Source organism: Grammomys surdaster, unplaced genomic scaffold, assembly GCF_004785775.1.
Source record: "Grammomys surdaster isolate TR1022 unplaced genomic scaffold, NIH_TR_1.0 127, whole genome shotgun sequence".
NCBI classification, from domain to species: Eukaryota; Metazoa; Chordata; class Mammalia; order Rodentia; family Muridae; genus Grammomys; species Grammomys surdaster.
In genome coordinates, this window is record NW_021604585.1 from 3,784,408 (window position 1) to 3,796,309 (window position 11,902).

The 11,902-nt window shown below is 37.4% G+C and overlaps 1 protein-coding gene across 4 annotated transcripts in view; it reads left to right on the top strand.

Annotated features, from left to right (window-relative positions):
• Positions 1-11,653, top strand: part of Syt16 (synaptotagmin 16) — a 239,053-nt gene extending 227,400 nt beyond the window's left edge. For all 4 annotated transcript variants that reach the window (XM_028789662.1, XM_028789669.1, XM_028789672.1 and 1 more), the window contains one exon: positions 10,383-11,653. In XM_028789662.1, the coding sequence (XP_028645495.1) occupies positions 10,383-10,696 (314 nt within the window). In that variant the 3' untranslated portion in view covers positions 10,697-11,653. The remainder of the gene's footprint in view (positions 1-10,382) is intronic.
• Positions 11,654-11,902: the final 249 nt, after the last annotated feature.

Genomic DNA, 11,902 nt, shown 5'->3' on the forward strand with positions numbered 1-11,902 from the left:
TGATCCTTTGTCACACACATGTCAAGTTCAGACCAGCCAGAGATACCCGAGCTTAGTCTAAAGAAAAAAAAATCTTAACAGCAGAAGGGAAGAAGGACAACATGGTTTGTCCATTATATCTGAATGAAGACATTTTAAACTCCTGGTGACTGATCGAAGGATGAGGGCACACTAACTGAGGGGATGCACTTCCAACCACAGACCAATATTGAAGCCTCACAAGATCACTACTCAATGTGGCAGCTTGTTCTTTGAACAGAGGAAGAGATGGATATTTGTCTTGAAAGTTGAAAGGGTTTAATCATTGAAAGAATACTAAATAATATATGTCAGGAAGAAAGAAAGAGAAATTAGAAGGATGGAATGGATTCAGGAAGGAATTGATAAACCTCTAAATGAGTGTAAGCCTGCTGGATTGTGTTGTGAGCAGTAGTAAACATGACCAGTGTTGGGACTCAGACAGAGTGCAAGTCTAAGCCTGTGCAGATGTAATATCAAGGATGGGAAAGAGAGCTGGAAATCAAACAATTCTAAGATCTTGATTTGCTTAGAGATGATCACATATGCTCATTTTTTTGACAAAGATGACAAAGAATATATATAATGGGACTGGGAAAACTGGATGCATTCAAAATAATGAAGTTGAATCTATACCTCACATCATAGGCAAAAGTCAACTTGCAAAGGATCAAAGAACTCAGCATAAGGCCTAAAATGGGAAAATCTTTGAAGAAAACAGCAAAATCATCACAGTGATGGACTTGGCAATGATTTCTTGTATTTGGCACTAAAGGCACAGGCAGCAAAATATACACAAACATGAAGCAAAAAGCAACAGCGGGCAAAAAGCAGGCAAAATGGCTCAGTGGGCAGATGCTTGCAGTGCAAATATGGGGACCTGAGTTTGGATCCTCAGAACCCATATAAATTGAGATGTGGAAGCATGAGTATCTAACCCCAATGTTACCATGGTGATTCTGTTTAAAACAATGTAGAAGGTGGGGTCTAACACTGAACACTGTCCTATGACTTCCACATGTGTACTGTGGTACACAGTCATACATATGAACATGCACACACACATATACACACATTCACTCATGTACACATGAAAATTAAATAAAATATAACAGTAGAATAATAAAGTACCCAAAATACGGGAAGTAATCATGTATTTGAAAAATATTAATATCATATATATATCCTAAAACTCAATAACTCAATAGCAAAAAGTATGATTTTGAAATGGGTACAGGACTTGAGTACTCATCTTTCCAAAGAAGTTATACTAATGGCCATCAGGAGTATGAAAATACAGTCAACATCATCAATCACAGGAAAATGCAAATATATAGAGTGTGGTATAACTTAATTCCTACGAGGATAGCTGTAATCAAGAATTCCCAAGTTACAAGAGTCAGACTGGAAAAGTTGAGCCCTTCTGCATTGTTGACCGATTAGCTGGAGTGGAAAACAGTAAGATGACTCTTAAAGATATGTTGAATTATTGTCAGATTGAGCGAGTCCTCTTGTGAACATACACAAAGGAGCTGACAACAGAAACTTGAGATATTTTATCACCGTGTTCACACTGATGTTATTCACAATAGTTAAATATGGAAGCAAAGAGTTGTCCACTGGTGGATTCAAAGATAAGTAAAACATGACAATACATAAAGTAGAACACGTTAAGCCCTGTACAAGGAAGGAACTTTACCCTGTGCCAAAGCAAATTCTACTTAAACCTGGAGGACATTGCACTTCATAAATAAACTATACAAAACGTATTGAATGATTTTGTTGACATGAGATACGTAGAGTAGTAATTATAGAGACATGCAGTAGGATGTATTGCCAGTGTTGACGGAGAGAAGGGCACGGGTTAGTGTTGAATGTGCTTAGAATGCAAGCCTTTGAGAGGTCTACGAGTTCTGGAATTAAGTGGTGGTGATGGTCTCATGACCCCTCTTATTCAGTCCCACAGAGCAGTGGTTAAGATGGTAGACTTATTTTAATTGTATATTCATTGCAATTATAACAGACAGTTTCATTAAGTATGCCATGTACCTTGGCAAACTGAGTCCACAGTCTTCTCCCCCTCCCCCTTCTTACTAGACCTTTCCACTTCTACTTTCAAGACACACACACACAGATGTTTTCTTGTTTACAGAAAATCTAAGATCCATAAACGAAGTGAAGGCAATATCTGTCCTTCTGAGTCTGGCTTGTTTTGCCTAATAGGATGATTTCCAGTTGCATTCATTTTGTTTCTTACTGCAAACAGCATAATTTCATTCTTTATGGCGGTATAAAAATCCATTATTTATGGATAACATTTTTCTCCTTAGCTTGGCTCTTGTGAACAGTTTTTTAGTAAACATGGTGTAATCGTGTTTCTGTGGCTTACTGGATCCAACCACTTCAGTTTTATGCTTGGGTTGTATGAATGGACTATATTTAGTGTCCATACTAATTCCCATAATGGCTGGTCCAGTTTGCATCCCTGTCAGCAGTGTATAGAGGTTCTCCTTTCCCAGCAGTCTCTCCAGCACCTATTGTTTGTTTTCACGATGACAGCCATTCTGAATGAGGTGACATGGAGTCTCAATATAGTTTTAATTTGCATTTTCCTGATGGCTAAATATGTTGAACATTTTTAATGTGTCTATTCGTCATTTGTACTTTGTCTTTTGAGCACTGCCTGCTCATTCCATTAGCTCACTTATTGATTTGGCTGTTTGGTTTCTCAGTATTTCATTGAGTTCTTTGGGTATTTTAGTTACTTCTCTATCAGACATGTAGCTCGTAATGATTTTTTTCCATTCTGAAGGCTGCCTCTTTGACTGTTGCCTTTGCTGTACAAGAGCGATGTGATTTTATGCAATCTCGTTTGTCAGCTCTTGGCTTTGGTTCCTGGGCTATTAAAGTCCTTTTTATGAAAGTCTCTACCTGAACCTGTATCTTGCCATGTTTTCCACAAGCATGGGCAGAGTCTTACATTAAGGTCTTTGATCCATTTCAAATTGATTTTTGTACAAAGTGAAAGATAGAGATCTAGCTTCATTCTTCCGCAGATGGAGATTTTCAGCTTCTCCAGAACCATTTTTCAGAAAAGCTTGTGTTTTCTACAATATATGTTTGGCATTTGTCAGCAGTCATGTGGCTGTAGTTGCATGGGTTTATAGCAGGTTTTGTATTCCACCCCTGGCTCTGCATGACCCACTGTGGTTCTTATTATGATTCTTAAAGCATAACAATATCCAATATGGTGAGAATTATTCTTTTTTCTCAGAATTACTTTTTAAATGTTCCAAATACTGAGAAAATATGTTACAAAGATATCAGAGGGTATTAAAAGCTAAATTAATGGGCTCTACAAGAGTTGGCTGTTTAAACTGATGTCATATTTTAAAGGACACTAATGGACATGGAGACCTTTGGAGGCCAAGGCATGTGGAATCAGGGAATATATGGAAATCTTCTCAGCCTTCTGACAAACTTTGCCTTTAAAAACCTAAAAATATTCTCTAAAAGCTTATTAAAATTTTGAAATTTAGGAAAATGGAAAAGGAGAACTATTAATTTTAGGTAACAAATCATGCTGTGTGATAAACCCCATATGGAGAATTATAAGAATAAATAAAATTCAATTTATTGGATAAAAAAATAAATAAATAATTTTACAGGTCCAGGAAATTTAAAGTAAGTAGCACAAACCAAAATAGTAAATACAAATAAAGCATCAACAATCACAATAAACACACAAGAATAAGATTAGCACATAAAAAGACATAAACTTATATTTCTATGTGCCTCTCTGTGCCTCTCATCCCCTTTCTCCTTCCTCACTCTCTTCTTATCTAGCTTCATGATATGGAAGATGAGGAAATTAACTCATTCATGAGAAAACATGACTGATTATGCCAGATGCGAATAGATTTTTGATGGAGTTTTTGAAAAATATGATTACATCAATAGTTTTTAACATAAGCATTTGATGAAATGCACAATTTATTAATGAATTAACTAAACTACAAGATGTATACGATATGTCAATGTAGTTTGACCTATGATGTCCCAGCCTATGATTCTGGGACAGATGGACCTACTGTCTCAGCACCTTAACGTGGTCAGCATCTTTCCCCCACAGTCTAAACGGGGTCACATAATTTCCCTTTAAGCTCTGACTAAGGACTATAGACTTTTTTTTATTTAATGAGGCATAAATGCATATTTCTCTGGGCATTGGGGAGAGACAGTGAAAGAGATTGTATTTGAATGGGAGTGGCTGGCTATAGATATGACTGAAGAGGACAGTGCTGCTCTATTAATCACATGGCTCAGCCATTTCAAATTGGCAGGAAGGCTACAGCCTTAATTTGATATTCACCATAGATTAGTAGTCACCTGTCAACCTTTAATAGGCCCTTGTTTTACAAATACTTTAAAAATTTACCTTTTACTGTTTGGAGATGTAAAACAACTGGATTTTCAAATACTGAAAAGTCTGAATTTTTATGCTTTCTATTTCCTCTAACATGGGTCAGTTCTACATGAGTCAGTTCTACTTGAATCTGTTCTTTTCCAAGGCTATTTCTTTTCCTCTAAATTAAGCCAAGCACACCAAAGCACACACTTCTAAATTCTGAAGTTTTCAGGATCTTTTTTCCTAGAGCCACATGTTGGGTGGGCATGTGTTTCCCCTTCTAAGATACAACAGTATGACAGCTGTACCCTGAGGCTATGTATTACCACACTCCAGTTTTCTGCACTCCGATCCTACCTTCTTCATGAATTGGCCCTGATTTCTAAACCAATTGTCATGCTTGCTTTTTATGAAGGCAGCATTCCCATTGAGACTGATTCCCATGTCAGTCAGATTTTTGTCTAGAAAACAGAGAATTATCTAGGTACAGTATGTCAGAGGATGCTTATTATTAAGATCAGGCACTGGAAGGCTGGGGATAACTATCAGGAAAATTGTTTTCAGTCATCTGAAACATAAGACATCCTGGAACTGTTCTGTGTGCACATATAAACTGTTTCTCAGGAGTTCTGAACACAGTGGACAAGACTCTCCTGTGCTAACTACAAATGCCTATATTTTCCCTTTTCTTCTACTTGATGATCTCTTGTGGATAGCATTCATTAGTGGAGTCTAACTGGGATTTGACTGGCAAGATATTTAGGGGAATTTAGTTTTAGGGTGTTATGTCTCTTTGGTACAGGAGAGATCTTAGAAAAATGTGCACCTACTAATATGTGTCCAGAGGGAACTTTCTTGACAGTAACATTCCAGGCAGCTTAATAGCATAAGACATAGCAACAAAATAGGTAAAACTTGAAAGGAAGAAATGAAACTAACATGCAGAGAAAATCTGATTGCCTGAATTAAATCACAAGGATACCTAAAATTTGTACAGATTTAGAGTAATATTTGTACTAAATCAGTTGTATTCAAATACATCAGCAAAAATTAACAAATAAAGTTTAAAAATGTTAGTATTACAGTGGCAATGAATCATCTAAGATACCAGAAAATAATTTTAATCATGGCAAGTAGGAAAATTATGAAAGGAATCGTAAAACATTTTGGAAAAAATTAGAAGGAAGCTAAGTGGATAAGTTGATAGATATACTATGTTCATTGACAAAGATATTCTATATGTTGTAAACATCAGCTTTTTCTATATTAGTTTATATTTCTAGTACAGTTCCAGTCCAAATTCCAACAGTTTTTAAAATTCTTAAATTATATTTTAATTGTGTGTGTTTTTGTTGTGGTGTGTGTGTGTGTGTGAAAGAGAGAGACAGAGACGTAGACAGAGACACAGAGAGAGAGAGAGGCGGAGAGAGAGAGAGAGAGAGAGAGAGAGAGAGAGAGAGAGAGAGAGAGAGAGAAGCAGAGAGAGAGAGAGAAGCAGAGAGAGAGAGAGAGAGAGAGAGAGAGAGAACTCACAAATAGAGCATAACGAGGGAATTTGTTCCCTCTTCCACCATGTGGGTTTTGGGAAATTAAAATCATAATGTTCATAATGTCAGGCTTGGTAGCAAGCACGTGCATCTACTGAGCCATCTAAGTGTCCTCTGTCTATCTATCTATCTATCTATCTATCTATCTATCTATCTATCTTTATCTGTCTGTCTATCTGTCTATCTGTCTATCTATCTATCTATCTATCTATCTATCTATCTATCTATCTATCTATCTGAACTTGATAGGATGGTTTTGAAATTCATGTGCAATTTAAAGGTGATATAAGGATCAATCTATATAAAGCATAAAGACACATTTTAAACATGACATAGAGATTACCCAAAACAGAAAGGCATATTTTAAGATGATAATAATAAATATTATCAAGCATGAAACCTGAAGACTGGCTGGACATGGTCATAGGTTATAAGTTGGATAATTTACTGAGTCCTACTTTTCATATGGAAAAAAATAATTAGCTTCTTATCTCTTGCCAAAATATTAATTTTAGCCAGATAAACATCAAAGGAGAAAAACTGGATTCATAGAGGCAACTACATGAGAGTATGGACTTTGAGTAGCGTGTTTTAGTTGTCAAACTAAATAAATAATAAAGAATTCGCTGAGAAAAGACAATTATAGACTTCAAAATAAATTTTTAGATACTATGAAAGTCACTTTAAACACAGCAAGAAGGAAGCCACTGACAGGGAGAAAATATTGTCAGTGAATACAAGTAGCAAAGATTACATATCTGGAATTTTAAAGAACACAGACATTCACCACATCTCTGGGAGAGACTGTTGACTACCAGTCCAGTACAAATAGAGAAAAACATTTCCTGAAGCCCTTGTGTTTCTTGGCTGTTACAAACAAATGTCCTTTATGAAAATGGGTAAACAAGCCGGTGTTCATTAATACATCAGAACAGTACATATGGAAAACAAATGTGTCTGTCTGTCTGTCTGTCTGTCTCACACATATACAGATACTATTTAAAATTTAAAATTGAGTGAAGAAGTATATTTAGCTGGGTGCTGGTTGTCACTGGCTATGTTATATGCTGATTATATTTGTGTTTTCCAAGTACATGAGCCATCTCTCAAAAGTATGTTCTATTATAACACATATTCAAAGTGTAGCATATGGAAATGCAAGCTCAGGAGAGCACTTGGCTAAGCTAGTGCTCTCCACTGAAATTGTTTGCCATGATAATCGTTTACAGGTTTTCATTTAAAGATGTTTGTGTGCTTTTGGTTGACAATGTATTTCTACTATATAATAAAATATTTATATATTTTCATCGCTAAACTGTTGCATGGCTACCAAAAAATGAAAAAAATATGAATTAGGAAGATATACACCGGAGTGATAAATATGTTAATGTACAAAAACAACCGTTAAATATGTTATTGACTTCATTTTTTTACATGTGGTAAAGATCTATAAACACACATGGAAATGATAAACTACAACTTTAGAAGTTGAATGTGCCAAAGAGGGCTGCTTAAGAATTGTCAATATGTTTTGAGACAGTTTTACTGTATAGCTCAGTAAGTCCAGGCTATGTAAGTCCAGGCTAGCTTCAAACTCATAACAACCCTTCTTCCTTGGCCTCTTGTGTGCTGGAATTACAGATGTGAGCCATTATACCCAACTTCTTATGTCTTAAAAAGCAAACAAAACCCAGAAAATATCAGTAGCAAATGTGAAAAATGCTAAAGATTCCAAATAGGAAGACATGATATTAGTTTCTATTTCTTATATGTATTTAAAATGCTTTATAAGTATTAATATACTAAAAAGGAACAGAGTTAAATGGCCAACTTCCTTTCACTTGACCTGTGTCCCAGATATTTGAGTCACATGGACTTCCTGGAAGCTCACTCTGTAGTAGTTGGTAGAACATCCCTTAAGGCACGATGTACATTAGTTGGTACAGCATCCCTGGCAGCTCACTGTGCATTAATTGATACAGCATTCTCCTTGGAGGCTCACTCGGCAATAGTTGGTGGGTTGTGAATGGGCAAGTATTTTGAATGGGCTGTTTCTGTGGCTTTTTCTTTCTTTGGGGTAAATGCCTTCTATGCTCTAAATGACATACTTTTGTGTCTTGATAAATTGGGATTGTGAGCTATTATAAATAAAATAAAAATATATTACCAGAGTCACTTCACTGACCATTTTCAGACTTTTAACTACAATTTCTGTTTCTAACATAGAAATGCATGCTTTTCTTTAAACATCCAAAATGTTAATTGTCCTTTTGCCATGAGACAAATGATGAGACAAGTCACTGAACCGCCAAGGGATTCTGACCCATTTAAGCCTTTGATGCAGGGTTATTAAAGATACTATAAAGATTTCTGAATCTTCATAAGATAAATTTTTGCTCAATATTTTATAGCTTCTGTGATCAATTTCCAAAGAAACAAAATAGGAATAAAATAGGACTCATTTAAGTTAGGTATTTGGCTACCCAGTCTTACTGGTCTGGTGCTCGTTGGAGTCAGTTGTGGGACCCTAGAAGATTCTAGTTGTGTGTCTGCCAGTTTCACATAGGCAGGAATTCCTGGGCACTTTGATTAAAGCTTCCCTTTTTGAACTGGACAGTGTCTCTTCCTTTGGTCGGGTGTCCCTGTGTTGAATTGCTTATAAAATGGTCTTCTTCCGGTGCTATGTGCTGATGACACATAGTCAGTGGTCATGTTAGTGGTAAGAAGCCTTTCCTGTAATTACAAGAAAAGAGATCTATCCCGAGACAGGCTGAAGTTCAGAATTTTCTTTGCAAAATGAACAAGTCTTTGTTTGAAAGATTAACTCCATCCCTGCTGCTCTAACTGGCAGAATCACCTGAGCAGATCCATGCCTGCAGTGAGCTTGCGTACAGGGTCCCTGTTGCTGCTGTACAGCTGCAGAAGCCCAGGCTCATTCTCATTGTGGGTCTGTTGACAGCTTTTCCGTGGAACAGTTTGGGGAGTGGAGAGCCCTGTTTCTGAGACAGAGAAGTGTTTTCACACCTGAAGTGCAATCTCACACCTTGTGTTTCTCAGCAGATAAGTGCATAAAATAACACATCAACCCGGAATAGAAAAAAAAGATCAACGTACAAAGAAAAACGTAGGTTGTAATTTGCTTCCTACCTCACAATGCTCTGAGAGGAAATTACAGAGATCTGGGTTTACGCTTTTGAAAAATTTGACTGGTGGTTAGCTAGGGAAGTGAGCTGCAAACTCAATGATTCTGCCTACACTGAAGAGAGTACAGGAAGAGGAAACTTAGGAACACCTAAACATTTTGATTTATTTTTCTTTTAATGGTATCATGTATCTAAGTTAGAAGCAAAGCTTTTTGTTAAAAGTCCAAAAATTATCAATGAAGTGATTTTAATAACATATATTTGTGGGGATAATTTTCTTTGTAGTGATTCATTCAGAAATTTTAGCCAAAGTAGATGACATTAGTAAAATTTGGATGCTTTCTTTTCCTTTTGGCAACTAAAAATAGGAATTAGTCAGTGCTTCATAGTATTTTAGAATCAGGGTCTTAAAATGGGTGGTTTTGCTTTGGTTTCTTGTTTGAAAACATGAGATTAAAAGAAAACAAAGGTTTAACTTTTTGTCTGTTCATGACTAGTCATAAAATAGTTGTTGAAAGTCTAGCCCCGTCAGGTACTAGGCCAGGTGTGGGGGTTCTGTGTCAGCAGGGCGACCTCTTTCCTTTCCTTTGAGAGACTAGCAGTTTGCAGACAAGAAACCACCCAGTGTGATGAGTGCTGGGCTAGGGTGAAGTGAGGTGCTGGTGGAGGCGGAGTCAGCAAGGATTCTGAGTAAAGTGTTGCAAATTCAACTGTATTACTAGAGGTTAGGGGAAGGTGATGGCCTCTGGGATATCAGAATATTGGGGGAGTGCACAGGGGAGTAGGCGTGACGCCTGTGGGCCAGAGTTCTAGCATGAGATGGTCCAGAGGATGGGTAGACTGTATGGAGAGCAAGAAGAGAAGATACACTTCAGCCAAGATATAACACAATAATTTGACTATGGAAGAGTGTCCCACGCATGGAGAAAGGAATGCATATCCAATACATAAATCAAGACTTTCTCTGAGTTCACACAGTTCCCCTTGCACATGTGCCTGTGCACCTCCATAACTACTTTGTACAAAGGGAGGCTCCAATGCACTTCCCGTGTGAGTCAGACTGTGAGGTATATGGAAACTATAGACATAAAGCAACAATTCTTCTCCTTAATAATCTATGCAAGATGTGGTGGCAGCAGTAAGGACCAGGCCTGAAGAATACCATTGCACAGAGAAATGTGAAGTCACTGTAAAGATGACAACTTAGCCAGTGCAGTGCAAAGTGCTGATGGTTTCTCACCCTACTCTTGTTTGCTTTTCCTGTAGATACATACGGAAAACTCTTCCTCCTCAACTGTGTGGGCCAAGAGATGTCCCGATGCAAGACATCCATTCGGCGTGGCCAACCCAATCCTGTCTATAAAGAGAACTTTGTCTTCCAGGTGGCCCTCTTCCAGCTCTCAGATGTTACCTTGATGATTTCCATTTATAGCAGGCGCACTATGAAGCGTAAAGAGATGGTTGGCTGGATCGCTCTGGGTCAGAACAGCAGTGGGGAGGAGGAGCAGGAGCACTGGGAGGAAATGAAGGAAAGCAAAGGCCAGCAGATCTGCCGGTGGCATACACTGTTGGAATCCTAGGTGTATAAACATTCGTGTGCTATATCAACCTTGATTATCTGACAGCAGTCAGATCATTGGGGGCAGAGGAGCTTTCAGCTTGAGAATTTTATTAATCTTAGGTCATTCTGTGGCTTGGGACAGTATCAAAGGTTTGATCTGAGTTTAAATGTTGGCATGAAAGGAAACCTACATATGCAGTATGGGAAATGGTATCTGATTGAGACCACTGGTTATGTCACAATCTGTGCTAATGGATGACTGTGTTTTGGTTCACACTATGTGGTGCAGCTTCTTCTTCCTGCTGTCTCTTTTTGCTGGGAGAATAGCCTGAGATTTCAAAGGAGCTATAAACGTTACTGTTTTCCATCACTGAGGTGTATGAATCAGACTCTTCTCAGTGTTCAAAATTCCAAAACAGAAATGAATCAGATGCTGAGAGCTACGGAAGGATGTAACCGATCCACAGTCCTCTGCCACCCCTCTTCTCTCTATGAAAAAAAAAACCCTGTTTACTTAAAAGGTAATTGTTATAAACTTGTGGTGTAAAATAAATTTGTATTCATGAAATGTCTCTTTTTCTCTCAATTAGATATCACGATTTCTAAAAGAATTGGGTTAGACAAATCAACTTGAAGCTGTATAACAGTTAAAATCTGACTGTTATCTGACCTGTCTCTTTTTGAATATTTAAGATTTCCAGAATCAAGGATTTTGTGCTTTCTTACTCAATCTGCACCCAAAGAAGAGGGAAACCTAGAAGATAATTTAAGTCTTGGCTTTCTTGGTGTTTCTGAGTCTGTCATCCTTTTGGATTATACCTTTTCTATAGATAATTGTACTAACTCTCACATGTATTTTTTGTATGTACTTCTGCATGCCAGCTACAGTCATCTTTATGCTATGTACCTTGCCAGTAGAACATAGAAAGATGCGTATAGTGGATCTCAATAAACTGATTTGATTGACTTATGGGAATGAACACGTGAAGTCCTCTGAGTGAAGAAATAGTGTCATTTGGTATGGAATGACACTGAATTCTTGGAGCATTTAAAGGACCCTGCACTGATATTTCTTACACATGTAACAAAATGTATTAGTGAGTTCTTGTCTGTGGGTACCTGCTGTTTATTCCCCATCACTGACCTCGTATGGATTTGGACATGAGGTTTTACTCATGAGTGGCTTTTACATATTTATGCAGTGAATGTTAATTTTCTTTATTTC